Raw genomic sequence first — 22,437 nt, 5'->3', positions numbered from 1 at the left:
ACCAGGAAGTAAATATAAAGTCACTGCTGGTGAAGTGTGCACATGACACAAGATGGTGGTGTGATCAGGTCAGGCCATTCCTCCCAAGCAACCGACCGCTTGGTAGAGTGGGCCCATTCAAACCCCCTGTGTTTTAATACAGCCAAATGCAAAGTTATACTCCTGGGGGCAAGGAGGGCAGGTCAGCCCCCGAAGAATGAGGGACAGTGTCCTGGGAAGCAGTGACTGAAAAAGACCTAGGGGGTCAGAGTGGACCAGCAACTCAGCATGAGCTCCCAGTGCGATTCTGCCCAAGAAGGGTGAATTCGGCCTGTGGATGGATAAACGGGAGATGGGTACTGATGAGGCTGGGACTGGGACTGCGTATAGCGCTGGGCTCCACACTTTAGACAGGATGTTGAGAAATCGGAGAGGGTGCCGAAAAGAGCCACAACAAATTATTCAAGGGCTGGAGAAAATGCCTGATTGTGAGAATGTGAAAGAGCTCCATCAGTTTAGCTTCTCCAAAAGCGGATTGAGAGGTGATTGATCATGGTGTACAAGGACCTTCATGGGGAGAAAGCCCTGGGTACTAGAGGGCTCTTTAATCTAGCCGAGACAGGCAGAACAAGAACCATAAGAACATAAAACCAGACATACTGAGTCAGACTAATGGTCCTTCTAGCCCAGTATCCTGTCTGCCGACCGATGCCAGGTGCTTCGGAAGGAATGAGCAGAACAGGTAATCATCAAGTGATCCATCCCCTGTCACCCATTCCCAGCTTCTGGCAAATAGAGACTAGGGACACCATCCCTGGCTAACAGCCCTTGATGGACCTACCCTTCATGAACTTCTTTTTTGAACCCTTTTATAGTCTTGGCCTTCACAACATCCTCTGGCAAAGAGTTCCACAGGTTGCCTGTGCGTTGTGTGAAAAAATACGTCCTTTTCTTTGTTTTAAACCTGCTGCCTATTAATTTAATTTCATGACCCTAGTTCTTGTGTTATGTGACTGAGTAAATAACACTTCCTTATTTACTTTCTCCACACCAGTCATGATTTTGTAGACCTCTATCATATCCCCCCTTAGTTGTCTCTTTTCCGAGCTGAAAAGTCCCAATCTTCCATACCCCTCAGAATTTTTGTTGCCCTTTTCTGAACCTTTTCCAATTCCAGTATATCTTTTTTGAGATGGAGCGACCCCATCTACACGCAGTATTCAAGATGTGGGCGTACCTGGCTGGGAGTAAAAGCCAGACAACCTCAAATGAGAAATAAGTCCCGTTTTTCAAAGGGAGGGTGATTACGCAGTGGAACAAACCCCCCAGGGCAGGGTGGATTCTCCAGCTCCAGGCTGGCTGCCTTTCTGGAAGATGCTTTAGTCAGATACAAGTCACTGTGCTCAATGCAGGGATGTCTGGGGGACATTCTCTGGCCTGTGATACACAGGAGGGCAGACTACATGATCTCATGGTCCCTTCTGGCCTTGAAATCTACTAAATAGAGCCTCCGAGAGGGGAAAGGGCTTGTTCAAGGCCAGTAGCCGAGCTGGGAATGGAAGCCAGGTGTCCTGATGCGAGGTGCAATGCATAAGCCATCAGACCATGCTGCCTCCCTTAAGATTTCATTGTCGCTCAGGCCTTGGGGCTGGATGCTGAGAAGGCGCCTGCTCCACATCTCTGCGTCATCCACTGAGCCCTCCGGCAGAGCCCAAGGGGGGCGAACGTCTCTGGTCACTCCTCGGGGGCCTGCGCGGGAGGTGGCAGCTTGGCATTCGGATGATGCTATGAAATTCTAGGGCCCCCTAAAAATAACCCTGCGGCTGAGCTGGAGAAAATGTTGCAATGATGCAGGGAGAATCTATTTATAAACCATCCAGCTTGAGTCTCCAGAGCTGGGTCTGTCTGGACACGGAGCTCAGCTCGCAACAGGGCACAGGAGCTTGCAGGTGGCATGCTGGGCTGGGAGTCAGAATTGCAGGGACCTGTCCCCAGCTCTGGGAGGGGAGGAGGTCTAGTGGGCTAGAGCTGGGGGTGCTCCTAGGTCCTATTCTGGGCTCTGCTGCAGAACTTGGGCAAGTCCCGTCCCTTCTTAGTGCCTCTTTCCCCTCCCGCTCATTGACTGTTCAGACTGTGAGCTGTCTGGGGTAGGGACTGTCCCTCGCTGTGGGTTTCTGCAGCGATCAACATGACAGGCCCCTAGAAGCTACTGTCATCTAGCAATGATTTTAACAATGAGCGCTCTTCTCCCATATGTTGTTGGTCAGTTCCAATTAGGAGCATTCGGATAACTGTAAAGATACCAAAGTCCCACAGATCTTGAATCAGTCCAGCTAGAAACTCTTCCCCGCTCAGTCCATCTCCTTAGGTTGTCATGACCCTCTAAGTTCTCCCATCAGCCATGGAGTCTCCCTGAGCTTACAACATCCTTTAAACCTTCTTTATGCTTCAGAAAGGGGCATCTTTTGTCTCCCATTGCTGGGAACCTTCAGCCAGACCCCAAAGGGATCTTAAGGAGATTGTGGGCTAGGCTTTCCCATTGTGCTCTTCCTGGCTGGGAATTTTCAAGATTTCCCTTTCTTTTCCCCGGGAATAGTTCTTGCTCAGCTGTTGTGTTGTGCTGCTGGGATGGGGTGAGGGGCATGGGGCCAGGGCGTCCACTACATCATCAGTGCAGAGTACAGTTTTCAAAAGCAGTTAAACCATCGAAGGGGTAATGATCCACACCCCAGAGCTGGAATGGGGGGGAATAAACTGTAGGGACAATCCTGCCCCATTGGGGATGGGTGAGGAATAGGGTGCAAGGTGGGGGGTGATTCCAAGGGACTATTAGGATGACCCTAGATAATCCAGCCAGTCAGGGGGGATCCTGCTCCCGCCAACCTCCTGCCTGCCTGGTTGTATCCTGCAGACCCCCAGCGTGGGGTATCCGCAGCTCTCCAACGGACTTAAAGCTACAAGGTGTGAGTGTGTGGCAGTGTGTCATCGCCTCTGCTATATTGCGTAAGATCTGTGTGTGTGAGAGAGGGACCCACGGCCCCCTGAGGGAGAGAATTGAGTCAGACCTACACTAGAGAAATGTCCTTGGCTGTAGACCTGCTCTAAGGCCCAGCCCATTTGTGTCACACCTTGTAATCACCACTCCCCCCCGCTCACAGATAGGTGTGCATGCACTCACCCGCATGTGCACCAAGTGCTTTACAGTGGGGCTCTGCAGACCCCCATGCCCAGTGCTGCCTACCCCTGCAGTTTCATTGCAGCTCTCCTGCTGTTTGGTCTTTCCCATCAATCACCAGCTCCTGGAGTCCTGGGAATCTCCACTCCCATTTAAACCAAAGAAGCATGCTCACCCTAGGGGACCAGGGAAGCTGGAAGGCGTGACATGGGGGCACATGGAGTGGGGGATACTCTGCTGTGCAGTGGGAGGGGGTGCAGGGCTAGTGGGACTATCGTTAGAACCACCCAGGTCCCATCTAGCCCATCCCCCTGCCCAGGAAATCCCAGACGCTGAATCCCAGCAGCTGTTCTCTTCAGGGTGGCTGGCGGTGGGGGGCTAGAACAGCTGTTCCCTCCCCCTGCCATGCTCCATCTTAGTCATGTTAGGAATGAGGCTGCATCCTGTCTGCAGGGGGGGGGTCCCCATCCACCCAGCCCCACCCTGAGCTGGGTGGGCAAAGGGAGCAGGAGCACTCTGCACTGAGGGAGGGGGGTCTGTGGGCCAGGATTCCCAGTGTCCCCTTTCAGGGGTGGGGGTGGCAGCCAGCCAGCCGAGGCCCTTTGGCTGCAGTCTGCGGATCATGAGCTCACTCCTCTGGGACGCCCGGGTACACCCTGCCCCCTAGCAGGCACATTGTCGTGTGCCATCTAGATCTGCAGAGTTGATGCATTGCTGTAGGCCTGATTCACGCAGCCCCTCCGGGACAGCCGAGTTCCCAGGCTGGGGCTAAATATGGGGAGGTGTTGTGGGCAGGAACATGTACTCACCAGCAGGGGGAGCAGTGACACACACATGCCCCATTTCCACCCCCTTCCCTGCAGCCACCCAGGAGGGGTGGGGTGGGGGCAGTGGGGCGGATGAGGCCAGCAGCGTGTGTGTTATTAGCAGAGCTCAGGGAGCCCAAAGGCTGTGGGAGTCCTGGGGTCAGCAGTGTGTTAACGGGGAGCTGGGAGTGTTGCAGTTTTGGGGTCCCTGGTGTTTGGGAGGGTAGGTTAAAAGAAGAGGGTGAGGGCTCAGCAATAGGGGGAGTTGGGATGGGGTTGGCCAGCCCTGGGGTTAGATGTGGGGCTCCCCGGGACTGAGGTGGGGAGCAGGGTTAGGGGCAGGACAGGCCAATACCAGGGCTGGGGTGGGGCTCGCCAGGGTTAGGGGCAGAGGACCGTGTGATGCTAGGGTTGACAGTGGGCTTAAGGGCAGAGCTTGGTGATGTTGATGTTAGGGTCAGGGCTTGCCCATCCCAGGGTGGGGTTAGGGTCAGAGGTCAGCGATGTGGGGATCAAGCCTGTGTCTGGCTTGTGCTGTAAGGCTCGTGGGGGCCCCGGCTCTGGTGGGAATCAGCCCCTTGTGCCAAGGGCCTGGCACAGTGCCCTGGGAGGCCATCTGGGCTGTGTCCCCTCCAGTGAGCAGAGCCTCAATCCTGCTGATGTGATCCTGGGGGGAAGGTGGGTGCTGTGGGGGAGGATGGGGGAGCTATGATGAAGAAGCCCCAGGGAGGGCGAGCAATGGGGGCTATGTGAGGTGCAGCCTGTCCCTACCTACACCAACCCAGGAGCTGGCGTGGGAATAGCCCAGCGCCTCCTACTCATTCTGCTGTCCTGTTCCTGGGGGGGGCGGCTGTGGAGTCTCTCTAAACCCCACCCCCCATTTTCTCCTGCAGACATTCACGGCCTGGTGCAACTCCCACCTGCGCAAGGCGGGCACCCAGATCGAGAACATCGAGGAGGATTTCCGCAATGGGCTGAAACTCATGCTGCTGCTGGAGGTGATCTCGGGTAAGGTGGGGGAGCTGGAATCAGGGGGCAGATCCGCGAAGGACCATGTGGGGGTGATGAGGAGAGGGACAAGAATCCATGGGGAGCCACCAGTAAGGGCTCAGCGGCCACAAGGGGCAAGAAACCATGTGGGAGAGTGTGGGAGAGAATCCGTGGGAAGATGAGAGGGACTTGGGGGGGACCCAGAGGGTGCAGTCACCAGGGTGTAGCCCAGCTGTAGTGGGGCGGGGAGGGGAGGGGCTCTGGACCCCTGGCTCTGAATCTGGGGTTATGTGATCTGGGGTTGGCTGTGTCACACTGCTTGGGTGTGTGTGTGGTGGGGTGTGTTGCGGTCTGGCGATGTGGGGTGCAGCTGGGGGGCAGTGTCTGTCACCGACTCTGCTTCCGGATGTGAGTGTGTGTGAGGAGGGTATGTGGGGATGGAGGGGGGGAAATCTGTGCTTCCCCACCCACACTGCATGGGAGGAGGTGCAGGGGACTCCAGGGTGTGTGTGGGGGTGCCCCCTCACCCCATCACTGACTCTGCCCCTAGGCAAGTGGGGAGGTGCATGGGTGTGCAGATGCTCTGTGCCTTTCCCAATTGGTGACTCTTCCCGAACCCCTCAGGTGAGCGGTTGCCAAAGCCAGACAAAGGCAAGATGCGTTTCCACAAGATCGCCAATGTCAACAAGGCCCTGGACTTCATTGCCAGCAAGGGGGTCAAGCTGGTCTCCATCGGGGCTGAGGGTGAGTGGGGCAGTGGTCCTGACTAGGGTGATGAGGGTCCACAGCGCTGGCGCAGTCTCCTCCTGCATGCCCCGTTACCATGGTGATGCCAGCCCCATCGCTCTGGCGCTGGTAGGCCGGCCCTGTGCATGTCTGGGAGGGTCGGGTGGCCACAGGCGCTGGCAGCACCCTCCATGCAGGTCCGGGGGGGCTGGGTTGGGGTTGAGCCACGTTCCCTCGTAATCCCATGGGCTGCTCTGTCTCGAGGCGGGGAGGCTGCCTGTCAGCAGCGCCTGGGCTGGGGATGTGCAGGCCCCCGAGCAGCACAAACACTGTGGGGGTGGGGCTGGGTTTACTTCTGTCTGTCCCCCCCCATATGCTCTCCTCTGCATGCCCATCCATCCCTGTCTATCTCTGTGCACCCCATCTCTCCCCCTGCCCCCTGGACACCCGTCTCTTTCTGTCACTCTGCCCCACGCCGCTCTGACTCTCCCCTCTCCCCCACTTCAGAAATTGTGGACGGGAATCTGAAGATGACTCTGGGGATGATCTGGACAATTATCCTGCGCTTCGCCATCCAGGACATCTCAGTGGAAGGTGAGTGTGGGGCTGGGCTCTGCCCCTTTACACCCCACCCCCAATACGTACTCCTGTACCGTATACACCAGACACCAGTCTACACTGCACCCCGTCCGCATACACAGACACCCTATATAACCCCTATACACTACACACTCCATATATGTCCTGGACACTACACATACCCCTATATACTGTGCACCCCACACCTATCCTTATACACAATACACTCCATGCACACCCCATATATATACCCTATGCCTCCCATATAGCCCCACAAACGCCCCTATACATAAATATCTGAATCCCCCCATATAAACCCCTATACATGCACCCCAAACACTGTACACGCCATATATCTCCTATACATTACACACACACCTATACACTATACACTCCTATACTCTACACACATACACCCCTATACATTAGATCTTACACTCCATACACACCCCATATAGACAGCCCTGTACACTATATATCCCATATGGCCTCTATACACACCCTTATACCCTATTATATGCATACCCATCTACACAATCATGCACCCTATATAAACCCCTATACATGGACCCTACTCACTCCATATATCTCCTATACACTGTACTACACCCCCCATATACACCCCTATATATCATATAATCCATACATATCCCATATACATACCCCTGTACACTATGCACCCCGAACAGCCCCTATACACACTTCTATACACCCCCATACAAATGCCTTTTAGCTGCACACCCCATACACCTCCTATACATTACACATCTCTGTATATAGCCATACACATACTCACCCCTATACCCCAGTATTCACTATAATCTAATCTCATGCTTCAGGGCTGCAGCTGGACAGGGCAGGGATCAGGAAGGAATTTTTTTCTCCAGTTCACAATTGGCCAGCTGTCTGGGTGTTTTTTCCTTCTTTGAAGCATCAGAGATCGGCCACAGCTGGAGACGGGACATGTGGAGGGTTGGCCAGTGCTCTGAGATGGTCCAGAGACTCTGGCTTAGCTGCCTGGCTGGTGTGTCTTGCTCCCATGCTCAGGGTCTAAACTGATGGCCAGATTTGGGTCAGGAATAAATTTTCCCTCAGTCTGATTGGCAGGGACCTTTCACCTTCCCCTGCAGCACAGGGCATGGGTCATCTTTGGCCATGCCTTGTCAAATCCATTCCCTGACATCACAGGGGGCTTGGGCATTGGTGGCCCCTGGGTCTTTGCTGTTCTCCGTCTGGGGCTCACAACAGGTCAGTCTCCTGAGGCCTGAAATGCTTTAGCCAACAGAAGTAACGGGTGCAATGCAGGGGTAGCTGGGTGAGGTTCTCTGGCCTGGGCTGTGCAGCAGGGCAGACTGGGTGATCTAATGGTCCCTTCTGGGCTGGAACTCCATGAATCTGAGACCTCCCTGCTGCCCCCCCACACCCACCAATGAGGGGCTGTGGGTAAGGCTCTCCCTTGCACTGCAGGCCCTTTCTGCCAGGGGCCACTCCCCCCGCCCCCATCTCCTGCTCCTCTGCCCCTCTGTGCAGCTGAGCCAGGGGGGTCTGAGCCATGCTGCCTGGTTTCTTGCAGAGACTTCGGCCAAGGAGGGGCTGCTGCTGTGGTGCCAGAGGAAGACGGCTCCATATCGGAATGTCAATGTGCAGAACTTCCACATCAGGTAGGGGGCGCCGTGGGGAGGGGGGCTTTGCTGGGGGCTCGGGGCTTTGGGGCAGGCCCCAGGGGTGCCCTCGCCCTGCGGCCTTCGTGAGTCGAGTTGGCTGGGGCTCAGCCCCCTCCCAGGAGACAGCAGCTCCAGCAGTGCTGGCTGGAGTGAAGGAGCCCAGGGGCAGCTGGGCCGGAGGAGGGAGCATAGGGCGGGGCTGGGGAGCGTGTGTAGTGCCAGGCCCCAGCACAGCGCCTGCAGCTGGCCAGGGGCATAGCTGAGGATCACCCGACTTCTCCTTCTCCTTCTCCTTCTCCTTCCCCCCGGATGCGGCGCAGCTGGAAGGATGGGCTGGCCCTGTGCGCCCTGATCCACCGCCACCGGCCTGACCTCATCGACTATGCCAAGCTCAGAAAGGTGTGACGGCCCCTGCCCCTGCTGTCTCCCCCACCCTTCCCCGGGTGTTCCCTCCATTGCCCCAGCCCCCACCCTTGCTGCTTCCCTGTACTCCCTCCTCCCAGCCCCCTCCCCCACAGCCCCAGCCCTCACCCCTGCCAGCTCCCTGCTACCACCCCAGTGACATTGGTCCTGGCTCCTGGCACTACCCCAGCCCCCCATTTAGTTTCTTTCTCCCCTCTCCCCGGCTGTTTCTGCCCAAGGACTTTCAGCTCTTTGCCGGCCAGATCCCTGTCCCTGACCTGTTACCCAAGCTCTGAGCAGCAGCTTCCTGCCCCCGTGAACGCCCTCCCATCCCTGTTACCGCCAACGTGCCACCCCACCTCCCACTACATGGCTCAGGCCCCCGTTCCTGCCCTGATCCGTGCAGGGCCCCATCCCTGTCATGGTGCCCCCCTTGCCTGCGGCTCACGCAGCCCCCTTTGCCTCCTGCCCCAGCCTGTCACCAAGCCCCCCCAGTCTCACAGCTCTGCCCCTCTGTGCCTAGGATGACCCCATTGGGAACCTCAACACGGCCTTTGAGGTGGCTGAGAAGTACCTGGACATCCCCAAGATGCTGGACGCTGAAGGTGGGGGCCGAGCGCTACACTTCAAGAGCTGCACAGGGGGGCCTGGGGACCCACTGCTCTGGCCTGGCCCTTTGCATGACCCTGACCCTGGAACCTTGTCTTGACCCAGGCCCCCTAATCCTGATCTTGGCTCCCAGTCCTAATCCTAACTTCTAACCCTTGAACCTGATCCTGACTTCTGACCCCGACCCTTCTCCTGGGTCCCGTCAGGGCCTGGATGAGCCAGCTTGGTCCTGGAAACATGATAATTTATCCTCTTCCTACCTGAGCTCCCGCTTCAGCCCCCCGACCTGATTCTGTAGGTCAGGATGCTTGGGTTCTCTCCCAGCTCAGGAGGGGATCTAGTGGGTTAGAGCAGGGAACTGGGAGCCAGGATGCCTCGGTTCTGTTTTTGGCTCTGCCACTGATTCCTTGATGGGTAGGTAGGACGACCCTCCTCTCCAGTGTCCCTTTTTCCATTTACTCCTGTGGGGATCTCATGCTATTCCCTTGACCCACCATGCAGGGATGCTCTGTGGAACGAGGTGCCTGGAGCCAGACTCTCCCCTCCCTTCATGGCCCATTCGGCTGCCATCACCAACCCTGCTGGTCTCCTTTGTGGGCCGTGGATCCAGGGGACATGGCTCTAATGCCCAGGGCAGCTGACACTCTGGGCCTGTGCAGCCCAGCCTGGGGGGGAACGTGCTTCCAGGCAGGGACTGGGGGGCACCGTCATAGATCCCCAGGATCTGCGATACACCCCAGCTCTGAAACAGTCTCTTGGAGGAACCCCTACATGTGCCAGACCCCCGCCTCCATGGAGGACCCCTTCAGGGCAGGCCATGTGGCCTCACTGCCTCCTAGACTGAGCTCCTGGGCTCCCGCCCCCCTGCTTCACCCCCTGAGCTCTGCCCTGCAAGTCCAGCTGAGACAAGCTCCTGGCAGAGCCTTGTCCACCCCTCAAGGACGGACACACTGCAGCCGGGATCTGCCGTGGCACCAAAGAGCCTTCTCCAAAAAGAGCAGGGCTTGTGAGTCACCTGGAATCCTGAGGTTTGTACAGAGAAATCAAGGCGCCAGCATAGTCCATCCGCTCAGCCCAGAGCAATTCACCAGCCCAGACGTAGTCCCCTCCAGTGCCAGACTCTAGCTGTTGGACTTCCAGGGCATGGCCCAGTCCTTGGTCCCTCGGCCGAGCTGGGCTGAATTCACATCCGTCTCCCAGATCCCTGACTCTCTGGGCTGGTATTTTCTCGCTGGCCACCTTGTTGAACTGGTCAGTTTCAGCCAGTTTCTTAACAAATGTATTCACTCCAGCCTAGCAGAGAAGTGACGCACCCCTGTGTCTCCTGGGCAGGGTATCTCTACACTTCAGTCACTGCAGACGCCACCTATACCAGGGGAGGGCTTTGCCTGTGGCTGTAGTTTCCCACCTCCCTGAGAGGCGGTAGCTAGGTCAGTGGGAGAATTTTTCCATCCCTCTAGCCCTGTCCACACTGGGGGGAGGTCAGTATAGCTACATCACTCGGGGGTGGATTTTTCACACCCTAGGGAGACATGGCTATCCCGATGTCAGTGTTTAGTGTAAACCTGCCCTGAGAGCAAACATAATCCCTTCCCCCCGCTGGCTAACCATGCAAAGTACAGGGGGAAACTGAGGCACACATAGGCTTCATACAAACATTATGAAACGTTCCCGTTCTGTCCTAGGCACATCCCAAGGGAAGGGCAGAGGCTGGGAGGAGTGCGCTGGGGACAGGTGTTCCAGGAGGGAGGAACGGGGAGGGCTGTAGGAGGTCACACAGGGTGCTGGGTTCGGGGGAGAAGCAGTCGAGACTCGAGTGCAGGAGTGTGTGGCCAGGACACACCCTCGCACACCCCACCTCCACCCCCACTGAGCAGCTGGCATCTCTCCGCAGATATTGTCAACACGCCCAAGCCGGACGAGAAAGCCATCATGACCTACGTGTCCTGCTTCTACCATGCCTTTGCTGGAGCAGAGCAGGTAGGGGGTGTGAATGCGTGCACCTCCAGTGCACATGGGACTGGGGGTGGGGACAGTCTTGGTTGAGGGCTGTGTGGTGCCCACCCCCATGGGCCCCAGTCTCTATTGGGATCAGTGTGATACCTGGCACAAGAGGGGTCCCGATCTCAGGTGGGAGCATCTGTGCAGCACCCTGCCCAACAGGGGCCTGACTTTGCTCAGGGTCCATGCAGGGCCCAGCACAGCTCTATCCTGCGAGGCCCCACAGATGCTTGACAGGTGCCCTGATCTCAGTCAGGGGAAGGGAAGGGAAGGACTGTGCTCAGGCTGCTCTCTCTTCCCCCCCGATGAGAAGTAATGTGGTGTTTCTCCCCCCACCCCACCCCAGGCCGAGACGGCTGCAAACAGGATCTGCAAGGTGCTGGCTGTCAATCAGGAGAACGAGAAACTGATGGAGGAGTACGAGAAGCTGGCAAGCGAGGTACCAATCCATCCTGCCCTGAAGACGCCATGCCCCCTCTCCCCAACATCTGCTGGGGGCTTGCTCCCAGACCTGGGCATGCTGGAGAGAGGGAGCAAGGCCTGGAATGGGCATCAGGACTCCTGGGTTCTGGCCTGGCTCCAGCAGGGGAGGGAGATCTAGTGGGTTAGAACAGTGGGAGGGGTGGGAGCCAGGTCCCCTGGGTGCAGTGGGGGTGATATACTGGCTTGATGGGGTGCAGCTATATTAGTTAATGCTTGTGGGGAGAGAGAGAAGGGGTGCGGAGGGCCAGTGGGGAGTGAGGAGCTAGCATTGGGCTATGTGCCTGTGACTCTCCCCCAAGGGCCTGTAGGGGCTGGAGTGACCCAGCACTGCCCCCTGCTGGCCCTCACCCTCCCCACGGCTCCTCACAGCTGCTGGAGTGGATCCGGCGCACCATCCCATGGCTGGAGAACCGCGTGGCAGAGAAGAGCATGAGCGCCATGCGGCGCAAGCTGGAGGATTTCCGGGACTATCGCCGAGTCCACAAACCACCCCGCGTGCAGGAGAAATGCCAGCTCGAGATCAACTTCAACACCCTGCAGACCAAGCTGCGCCTCAGCAACCGGCCCGCCTTCATGCCCTCCGAGGGCAAGATGGTCTCGGTGAGCCATGGCACAGGGAGGCCACGCACCTGCCATGGGGCCCTTGGCACCTGGGGGGGATCTGCCATCCATCCATGGAGTCTGCCTCTGCTACCCTGAGAAGGGATGAGGCCTGCATGGCACATCCAGTGGGCATGGGTCCACATGGACCAGGGGCGTACACATGCCTGTTGCGTGATGGTGCCCATGGGGCAGGGAGCCACATGTACACAGGAAGCAATGAGACATGTGTGCCCAGGGGCAGTGCCCAGGGGGCAGGGAGGTATGTGTGCCTGGGGGGCAGTATCCATGGTGTGGGGATCCATGTGCCCTGAGGGTAGTGAGGACACACACAGAGCATGGACCATCACAGAGCTTGTCAGTTGTTGATGGGGCCAAGGCTGGTGTGTCCAGGGGGCAGTTCCTGCCCCCCAGGTGGGCATGGGGTGGCTGTGATCTGGGTGCTGCTGCCCCAGGGGCCAAGTGGGGGTGGGGCAGGGCAGGTGGCCAACTCCAGCACTCCCCTGGTGCTGTGTGTGTGGGAGGAGGGGGCAGCGACCAGGCTCACACGTCTCTCTCTGTGGTGGAGGTAGGATATCGCCAACGCCTGGAAGGGGCTGGAGCAGGTGGAGAAGGGCTATGAGGAGTGGCTGCTGACCGAGATCCGCCGCCTGGAGCGCCTGGAGCACCTGGCCGAGAAGTTCAAGCAGAAGGCAACGCTGCATGAATCCTGGACCAGAGGTATCAGCCCCCTGCCCCCCTGGACCAGGGATCTCCCCCAGCCCCTTCTGCTGCAGGGCTTCCCCCACCCCCATCCCTCACTATGGGGTTACCCCTTTCTGCTACAGGGATCACCCTGCCTTCCCCTACACCTCCGCTATGGGGTACCCCCACTGCAGATCTCCCCCAGAGGGGACTGCTCCTGTCCCTGCCCCAGAAGGGCACTACCCCTCAGGCCCTGCTCTGGGCTTTTCCCTGCCCTCTGGGATGGGGTGGGCTCTGCCCTCAGTGACCCCCCATGTGGGTGATCCCCATTGGGGTCCTCCCTGCCACAGAGGCCCATGGGGTATGGGGCAGGGGGTTCAGAGGGCGGGAGCTGGTAGGCTGGGGGTGGAGAAGGCTGGCTAGGCTCAGACCGCGCTGCCCCTGCAGGGAAGGAGGAAATGCTCTCGCAGAGGGACTATGAGTCGGCCTCGCTCATGGAGGTGCGGGCGCTGATGCGCAAACACGAGGCCTTTGAAAGCGACCTGGCCGCCCACCAGGACCGTGTGGAGCAGATTGCCGCCATCGCCCAGGAGCTTAAGTAAGTGCTGGGCCTGAGACACACACCCCGGCCAGAATCCCCCTGTCAGAGCCAGGGAGAGAACCCAGGAGTCCTGGCTCTCAGCCCCCTGCTCTAACCACGAGGCCCCACCCAGCTCCTAGTGCCCGGGCAGGCGGTGTCCCTAGCTAGCTGGGCAGTATCCAGGACTCTGTGCCCTGCCCCATGGCACCCCAGGGGCTCTGTACCTTTCCCCAGTGGCACCCCAGGGGCTCTGTGCCTTGCCCCATGACGCTATGCCTTGCTCAATGGCTCTGTGCCTTGCCCTGTGGCACCCCAGTGGCTCTGTGACCTGCCCTGTGGCACCCCAATGGCTCAGTGCCTTGCCCCATGGCTCATTGCCGTTACCTTCCCACCATCTCTCCCCTCCCCCGCAGCGAGCTGGACTACCATGATGCCGCCTCGGTGAACTCCCGCTGCCAGGCCATCTGTGACCAATGGGACACGCTGGGCACCCTGACCCAGAAGAGGAGGGACGCGCTGGAGGTGAGAGGGGGCCCCGGATGGCAGGGGAGCTCCTGCTGCCAACTGGAGTGGGGAGGGGTGTGGCCGGGGACAGGCCTGCCCTAGTGCAGGGGCCAGAGGGATGGTAGGTGCCTCTTCCCCTCTAACCCTCTGGCTCTGTCCCTGCCCAGCGGGTGGAGAAGCTGCTGGAGACCATCGACCAGCTGTACCTGGAGTTTGCCAAGAGAGCCGCGCCCTTCAACAACTGGATGGATGGCGCCACCGAGGACCTGCAGGACATGTTCATCGTGCACAGCATTGAGGAGATCCAGGTGCAGCCCACAGGGCCCCTGGGCTAGATCCCTGGCTCTGGGAGGGGAGTGGGGTCTAGTGGTTAGAACAGGGAGTGCTGGGAGCCAGGACTCCTGGGTTCTATCCTGGCTCTGCCTCTGACCTTGGACAAGTCACTTTCCTGCTCTGTGCCTTAGTTTCCTCTCGGTGTATGAATCCCTCGGCCCCCTGCTCTCTGGGGTCAGGGGAGGCGGGAGGCTTAAGGGGGGTGGAATTAGGGGAAGTGGCAGGGCTGGGGCTGGGTGGGAGTGGGTCAAGGGAAGTTTGGGGGGGGGTCTATGGGGTGTGGCGCAGTCAGGCACAGTATCCCTGTGATGCTCTGCTCAGGTGGCCAAAACTGTAAGCCCCGGTGTTACCCCTTAGCCAGACAAAGTTTTGCTGGAGAGAACAAAACCCACTTTCTAGCTAACACACTTAATTTCCCAAACTTCCAGCCTTTGCCTGAGCAGTTTTCTCATCCACCTCAAGTTTGCAGCATCTCCATCCCCACTGGCCAGGGGACCCAGCTTTCCCAGCCTCAAAGGCACTGCTCCCTCTGGCCCCTCCGTGATGGGTAATGAGGTCTCTTTGTTCCTCCTGTGTCACCAAAGGCCATTGTCCCTGAATCCAGAGCCAGAGGGCGGCCTGGGATGCAGGCTCTGTCCCAGGCGTGATCACTCAGGTGTCTCTTTCACCGCTTGTTAGCTTAATGGCTTTGTTTGCCTTATATGTAAATATCCTGTCACTATCCAACCAGCCAGCCGGGTCACTGCCCCGTGCGCTGTCCAGGCTGAGTGTGAGCTCTGCCTCCCAAACGCGCTGTACGAACACACAACCAGCAGGTCGGTAACTCTGGGCAGAACCTGCGCAGGCATCCCACAGGGATCTGGGGACCAGTGGGCCACCACTGTACACACCAGACCTCGCAGACACGTTCTGCCCCCAGCGTGATGGGGAGTGAGGGCGTCAGGCCAGATCTGACACAGGGCGGTGGGCCCACAGCCCACGGGCTGTGAGGGGCTCTTCGGGCCACACTCCCCCCATGGCAACTGTCCCCCTGCCTGCAGAGCCTGATCACGGCCCACGAGCAGTTCAAGGCCACACTGCCGGAGGCCGACAAGGAGCGCATGGCCATCCTAGGCATTCAGAACGAGATCCAGAAGATTGCCCAGACCTACGGCATCAAGCTGAGTGGGGTGAACCCCTACACCAACCTCTCACACCTCGACATCGCCAGCAAATGGGACACGGTGAGTGCGGCCACTGGGAGCGGGAACCCGGCTGACCCTCCCGCCCCCTGACTGTGTCTGTCCCACCCCACTGTCCATCTAGCCATCTGACCCTGCAGGCGTCACGCCCCCTGCCTGCCTGTCTGGCCGGCCCTGCCTCCCCAGCCCCACTGCTCTTGGACCCTGCCCTTCCCGAGCTGGAGCCCCGCCTTCCCAGCCCATTGCGCTCAGCCTCCTCCACCTGGAGTCCTGTCCCACAGCGTCCCGCCTGCTGCTCCCTCCCCACAGGTGACGCGGCTGGTGCCACACCGAGACCAGACGCTGCAGGAGGAGCTGGCGCGGCAACAGGCCAATGAGCGGTTGCGGCGCCAATTCGCTGCCCAGGCCAATGTCTTGGGGCCCTGGATCCAGAGCAAGATGGAGGTGAGAGCTCCAGTGTGTGGATTCTAACCACGGCTCTGGAAGGGGAGGGAGGACGAAGGGTTAGAGTGGGGGTGGGGGGCTGGGAGTCAGGACTCCTGAGTTCTAGCCACAGCTCTGGGAGGAGAGTGGGGACTAACCACGAGATCTTCAAAGATCTGAAACTCAAAAGAGTCTACAACAGGTGGGAACTTGATCAAATTACAAAGGATGAATATAAACAAATACCACAAGTATGTAGGGACAAAATCAGAAAGGCCAAGGCACAAAACGAGATCAAACTATCTAGAGACATAAAGGGTAACAAGAAAACATTCTAGAGATACATTGAAAGCAAGAGGAAGGTAGGCCCATTACTCAACGAGAGGGAAAACACAACAGAAAATGTGGAAATGGCAGAAGTGCTAAATGTCTTTTTTTGTTTCAGTTTTCACCAAAAAGGTTAGTAGTGATTGGATGTCTAACATAGTGAATGCCAGTGAAAATGAGGTAGGATCCGAGGCTAAAATAGGGAAAGAACAAGTTAAAAATTACTTAGACAAGTCAGATGTCTTCAAGTCACCAGGGCCTGATGAAATACAGCCTAGAATACTCGAAGAGCTGACTGAGGAGATATCTGAACCATTAGTGATTATCTTCGAATGTCATGGAAGACAGGAAAGATTCTAGAGGACTGGAAAATGGCAAATACAGTGCCAGTCTATATAATGGGGAATAAGGACAACCCGGGGAATTACAGACCAGTCAGCATAACTTCAGTACCCGGAAAGATAATGGAGCAAATAATTAAGGAATCAATTTGCAAACACCTAGAAGATAATAAGGTGATAAGTAACAGTCAGCATGGATTTATCAAGAACAAATCCTGTCAAACCATAAGAACATAAGAATGGCCCTACTGGGTCAGACAAAAGGTCCATCTAGCCCAGTGTCCTGTCTTCCGACAGTAGCCAGTGCCAGGTGCTCCAGAGGGAATGAACAGAACAGGTAATCATCAAGTGATCCATCCCCTGTCACTCATTCCCAGCTTCTGGCAAACAGAGGCTAGGGACACCACTCCTGCCCACGCTGGCTAATAGCCATTGATGGACCTATCCTCCATGAATTTATCGAGTTCTTTTTTTAACCCTGTTATGGTCTTGGCCTTCACAACATCCTCTGGCAAGGGGTTCCATAGGTTGACTGTGAGTTGTGTGAAGAAATACTTCCTTTTATTTGTTTTAAACCTGCTGTCTGTTCATTTCATTTGGTGACCCCTAGTTCTTGTGTTATGAGAAGTAGTACACAACACTTCCTTATCTACTTTCTCTACACCAGTCATGATTTTATAGACCTTAATCATATCTGCCCTTAGACGTCTCTTTTCCAAGCTGAAAAGTCCCAGTTTTATTAATCTCTCCTCATACGGAAGCCGTTCCATACCCCTAATCATTTTTGTTGCCCTCTTCTGAACCTTTTCCAGTTCCAATATATCTTTTTTGAGACGGAGCGACCACATCTGCACACAGTATTCAAGATGTGGGCGTACCATGGATTTATATAGAGGCAACATGATATTTTCTGTCCTAATATCACCCTTTCTTAATTATTCCCAGCATTCTGTTTGCTTTTTTGACTGCCACTGCACATTGAGTGGATGTTTTCAGAGAACTATCCACAATGACTCCAAGATCTCTTTCTTGAATGGTAACAGCTAATTTAGACCCCATCATTTTATATGTATAGTTGGGATTGGAAAGCATAATGTGCATTACTTTGCATTTATCAACATTAAATTTCATCTGTCATTTTTTTGCCCAATCACCCAGTTTTGAGAGATCCTTTTGTAGCTCTTCGCAGTCTGCTTGGGTCTTAACTATCTTTAGTAATTTTGTATCATCTGCAAATTTTGTCACCTCACTGTTTACCCCTTTTTCCAGATCATTTATGAATATGTTGAATAGGACTAGTCCCAGAACAGACTCCTGGGGGACACCACTATTTACCTCTCTCCATTCTGAAAACTGATCATTTATACCTACCCTTTGTTTCCTATCTTTTGACCGGTTACCAATCCATGAGAGCACCTTCTCTCTTATTTCGTGGCAGCTTACTTTGCGTAAGAACCTTTGGTGAGGGACCTTGTCAAAGGCTTTCTGAAAATCTAAGTACACTATATCCACTGGATCCCCTTGGTCCACATGTTGTTGACCCCCTCAAAGAATTCTAGTAGATTGGTGAGGCATGATTTCCCTTTACTAAAACCATGTTGACTCTTCCTCAAAAAATTATGTTCATATATATGTCTGACAATATTGTTCTTTATTATAGTTTCAACCAGTTTCCCTGGTACTGAAGTCAGGCTTACAGGCCTGTAATTGCTGGGATCACCTCTGGAGCCCTTTTTAAAAATTGGTGTCACATTAGCTATTCTCCAGTCATCTGGTACAGAAGCTGATTTAAATAATAGGTTACAGTCTACAGTTAGTTCTGCAACTTCACGTTTGAGTTCCTTCAGAACTCTTGGGTGAATACCATCTGGTCCTGGTGACTTATTGCTGTTTAATTTATCAATTTGTTCCAAAACCTCCTCTAATGATACCTCAATCTGGGACAGTTCCTCAGATCAGTTCCTCAGAACCAACGTAATAGCTTTCTTTGACAAGGGTAACAAGCCTTGTGGATAGGGAGAAGCGGTAGAGGTGATATATATTGACTTTAGTAAGGCTTTTGATACTGTCTCGCATGACCTTCTCATAAACCAACTAGGAAAATACAACCTAGATGGAGCTAGTATAAGTAGGTCCCTACCAAATTCACGGCCATGAAAAACACATCACGGACCGTGAAATCTGGTCTCCCCCGTGAAATCTGGTCTTTTGTGTACTTTTACCCTGTGCGATACAGATTTCATGAGGGAGACCAGCATTTCTCAAACTGGGGGGCCTGACCCAAAAGGGGATTGTGGGGGGTTGCAAAGTTATTGTAGGGGGGGTCGCAGTATTGCCACCCTTACTTCTGTGCTGCCTTCAGAGCTGGGTGGCCGGAGAGCAGAGGCTGCTGGCCAGGTGCCTACCTCTGAAGGCAGCATCCTGCCAGCAGCAGCACAGAAGTAAGGGTGGCAATACTGTGACCCCCCACAATAACCCTGCAACCCTGCCACAGCTCCCTTTTGGGTCACGACCTCTACTGTTACAACACCGTGAAATTTCAGATTTAAATATCTGAAATCATGACATTTATGATTTTTAAAATCTTATGACCGTGAAATTGACCGATTGGACCATGAATTTGGTAGGGCCCTAACTATAAGGTGGGTGCATAACTGGTTGGAAAACCGTTCCCAGAGAGTAGTTATCAGTGGTTCACAGTCAGGCTGGAAGGACATAATGAGTGGGGAACTGCAGGGATCAGGTCTGGGTCCGGTTCTGTTCAATATCTTCATCAATGATTTAGATAATGGCATAGAGAGTACACTTATAAAGTTTGTGCACGATACCAAGCTGGAGCGGGGTTGCAAGTGCTTTGGAGGATAGGATTGAAATTCAAAATGATCTGGACAAACTGGAGAAATGGTCTGAAGTAAATGGGATGAAATTCAATAAGGACAAATGCAAAGTACTCCACTTAGGAAGGAACAATCATTGCACACATACAAAATGGGAAATGACTGCCTCAGAAGGAGTACTGCGGAAATGGATCTGGGGGTCATAGTAGATCCCAAGCTAAATATGAGTCAACAATGTAACACTTGCAAAAAAGGCAAACATGCTTCTGGGATGTATTAACAGGAGTGTTGTAAGCAAGACATAAGAAGTAATTATTCCAATCTACTCCGTGCTGATTAGGCCTCAACTGGAGTATTGTGTCAAGTTCTGGGCATCACATTTCAGGAAAGATGTGGACAAATTGGAGAAAGTCCTGAGAAGAGTGACAAAAATGATTAAAAGAAAAGGAGTATTTGTGGCACCTTAGAGACTAACCAAGTAGTCCTTTTCTTTTTGCGAATACAGACTAACACGGCTGTTACTCTGAAACCTGTCAAAAATGATTAAATGTCTAGAAAACATGACTTATGAGGGAAGATAGAAAAAATTGGGTTTGTTTAGTCTGGAGAAGAGAAGACTGAGAGGGGACATAACAGTTTTCAAGTACATAAAAGATTGTTACAAGGAGGAGGGAGAAGAATTGTTCTTAGTCGCTGAGGATAGGACAAGAAGCAATAGGCTTAAATTGCAGCCAGGGAAATTTAGGTTGGACATTCCTAACTATCAGGGTGGTTAAGCACTAGAATAAATTGTTTAGGGAGGTTGTGGAATCTCCATCATTGGAGGTTTTTGAGAGCTGGTTAGACACACACCTGTCAGGGATGATCCTGTTATTACTTAGTCCTGATGGAGTACAGGGTACTGGAGTAGGTGACCACTCGAGTTCCCTTCCAATCTTATGATTCTATGAATCTATAATGCTTAGAGCTGGGGAGTGGGAAGCAGGGAGCCAGGACTCCTGGGTTCACTCCCAGCTCTGGGAGGGGAGTGGGACTCAGTAAGGAGAGCAGGGCACAGTGTCCTCACCCAGTGATAGCCCGCTGCCCCCCACAGGAGATTGGGCACATCTCAGTGGACATCAGCGGCTCCCTCGAGGACCAGATGAACCATCTCAAGCAGCAGGAGCAGAACATCATTAACTACAAGGCCAACATCGACAAGCTGGAGGGTGACCACCAGCTCATCCAGGAGGCCCTGGTCTTTGACAACAAGCACACCAGCTACACCATGGAGGTGAGAGGCCAGATGGGGCTGTAGGGTTCCCTGAGGGGCGGCTCTCCAAGCAGGGATCAGGGGCTGACAGGGGCTCTCGAGGGGAGGGGATGGCTAAGGGTGCTCTGAGGGGACAGAGGGTCTCAGGGGAGGGGTTTGGAGGGGCAGGTTGTCGTGACTCATTGTGGGACACGTGGTTGTGCTTTGTGCATGGGGAACAGGAGTGATGGCAGGTGATCCCCCAGGTGCTGTGATCTCCTCTTCTGTTCCCACAGCACATCCGGGTGGGCTGGGAGCAGCTGCTGACAACGATCGCCCGAACCATCAATGAGGTGGAGAACCAGATCCTGACCCGCGATGCCAAGGGCATCAGCCAGGAGCAGATGAACGAGTTCCGGGCATCCTTCAACCACTTTGACCGGGTGAGACACGGCCCCCTGCATCCTGATGACCCCGCCCCCTCCTAGATAGCCCTTCTCCATGAATAACCCAACCCCAATAACCCTGCCCCTGCCTGGATAGCCGTGCCCCCATCAATAAACCCGCCCCTGCCTGGATAGCCCTGCCCCCATCAATAACCCAACCCCAACCCTGCCTAAATAGCCCTTCCCCATCAATAACCCCGCCCCTGCTTGGATAGCTCCCCCCCATAGAGAACCATCCTCCATAACTCCACCCTTGCCCAGATAGCTCAGCCCCGTTGATAACCTTTCCCGATAACCCCACTCCCCCAGCTGTCTCCCATCTAGGTAACCCGACTCCCCACCACTGCCGCCCACAGCCAGCTTTGCCGGTGCCTCGTAGTCCCAACCCACAGCTCTCTGCTATCCCAGCCCTGGGCTTCCGCCGCCCCACAGCTCTGCCGATGCCCCTCAATCCTGACACAGCCTGAGTGTGGTGTGGGGGCATGAATGGCTCATAGAAGTGGAGCTCTGCACCCTAGTGGAGGTCCCTGTGGGGCTTCGGGAGGGACTCACTGGCAACAGGAGCTCAAACTGCCTGGGCTGCACCCATGCCAGGCAGGTCTGGTCCCTAGGGTCACATTCCTGGCCTGACGTCTTCTCTTCCCTCCCTGCCTCCTGCCACAGAAGAGGAACGGGATGATGGACCCTGACGACTTCCGCGCCTGCCTCATCTCCATGGGCTATGACCTGGTAAGAGACCCCCACACAGGGGAGCCAGTACTGGCTGAACTGAGCCCATGCCCCACTCTTTGCAGCACAGCGCCCCCTAGTGCCACACTGGGCTCAACCCCGAGCCTAACTCAGTGCAGCCCCAGCCTCACCCCCATTCCTCTCCCCCAGGGCGAGGTGGAGTTTGCCCGGATCATGACGCTGGTGGATCCCAACAGCACGGGCGTGGTGACGTTCCAGGCCTTCATCGACTTCATGACCCGTGAGACGGCCGAGACCGACACGGCTGAGCAGGTCGTGGCCTCCTTCAAGATCCTGGCATCAGACAAGGTCAGTCCAGCCAGGTCCTCCACCCAGACCCCTCGGAGGGCTCTGCTGGGCTGGGAGTGTCTTCCTCAACCACTGGGGCCTGTGGGGTAGCAGCTGATGAAGGGCATGGGGCTGGGCTTGCTGCAGGGCATGCTGGGATTGGTAGCCTCTAGGTCACACTGAGCCAGCTCCCATGGGTCTGCTGCGGTTTCCCTTGGGTCTCTTGTTTGCTGTGAAGATATGTGGAGGGCAGGTTTTATTCCACTCCGCCTCCACTGGCCCCTAGCGATGTGCCCCCACCCCATGCCTGTCGAGGACCCTGAGTTACAGGCTGCGGTTCAGGAGGGTTCTCCCCTCCCCAGGTTTGGATGCAGCAGCATCAGGCTCTCAGAGCATCCGGGCCACCTGCCCATGTAGTTAGATCAGGGGTTCTCAAACTTCATTGCACCGTGACCCCTTTCTGACAACAAAAATTACTACACGACCCCAGGAGGGAGGACCAAAGCCTGAACCTGCCTG

The 22,437-nt window shown here is 55.6% G+C and overlaps 1 protein-coding gene across 2 annotated transcripts in view; it reads left to right on the top strand.

The window, feature by feature from the left end:
• The window catches only part of ACTN3 (actinin alpha 3), a 41,691-nt gene that overhangs the window by 18,215 nt on the left and 1,039 nt on the right, over positions 1-22,437 (top strand). For both annotated transcript variants that reach the window (XM_084635555.1, XM_084635556.1), the window contains 19 exons: positions 4,854-4,968; positions 5,575-5,694; positions 6,184-6,270; positions 7,829-7,916; positions 8,240-8,318; positions 8,845-8,926; positions 10,825-10,910; positions 11,278-11,370; positions 11,784-12,014; positions 12,587-12,734; positions 13,146-13,296; positions 13,692-13,800; positions 13,950-14,090; positions 15,156-15,338; positions 15,606-15,740; positions 20,318-20,497; positions 20,752-20,898; positions 21,565-21,630; positions 21,781-21,939. In XM_084635555.1, the coding sequence (XP_084491681.1) occupies positions 4,854-4,968; positions 5,575-5,694; positions 6,184-6,270; positions 7,829-7,916; positions 8,240-8,318; positions 8,845-8,926; positions 10,825-10,910; positions 11,278-11,370; positions 11,784-12,014; positions 12,587-12,734; positions 13,146-13,296; positions 13,692-13,800; positions 13,950-14,090; positions 15,156-15,338; positions 15,606-15,740; positions 20,318-20,497; positions 20,752-20,898; positions 21,565-21,630; positions 21,781-21,939 (2,400 nt within the window). The remainder of the gene's footprint in view (positions 1-4,853; positions 4,969-5,574; positions 5,695-6,183; positions 6,271-7,828; positions 7,917-8,239; positions 8,319-8,844; positions 8,927-10,824; positions 10,911-11,277; positions 11,371-11,783; positions 12,015-12,586; positions 12,735-13,145; positions 13,297-13,691; positions 13,801-13,949; positions 14,091-15,155; positions 15,339-15,605; positions 15,741-20,317; positions 20,498-20,751; positions 20,899-21,564; positions 21,631-21,780; positions 21,940-22,437) is intronic.

This window comes from Lepidochelys olivacea, assembly GCF_965140295.1.
Source record: "Lepidochelys olivacea isolate rLepOli2 genome assembly, chromosome: 7".
Taxonomy (NCBI): Eukaryota; Metazoa; Chordata; order Testudines; family Cheloniidae; genus Lepidochelys; species Lepidochelys olivacea.
This window is presented reverse-complemented; position numbering and strand designations above follow the sequence as displayed.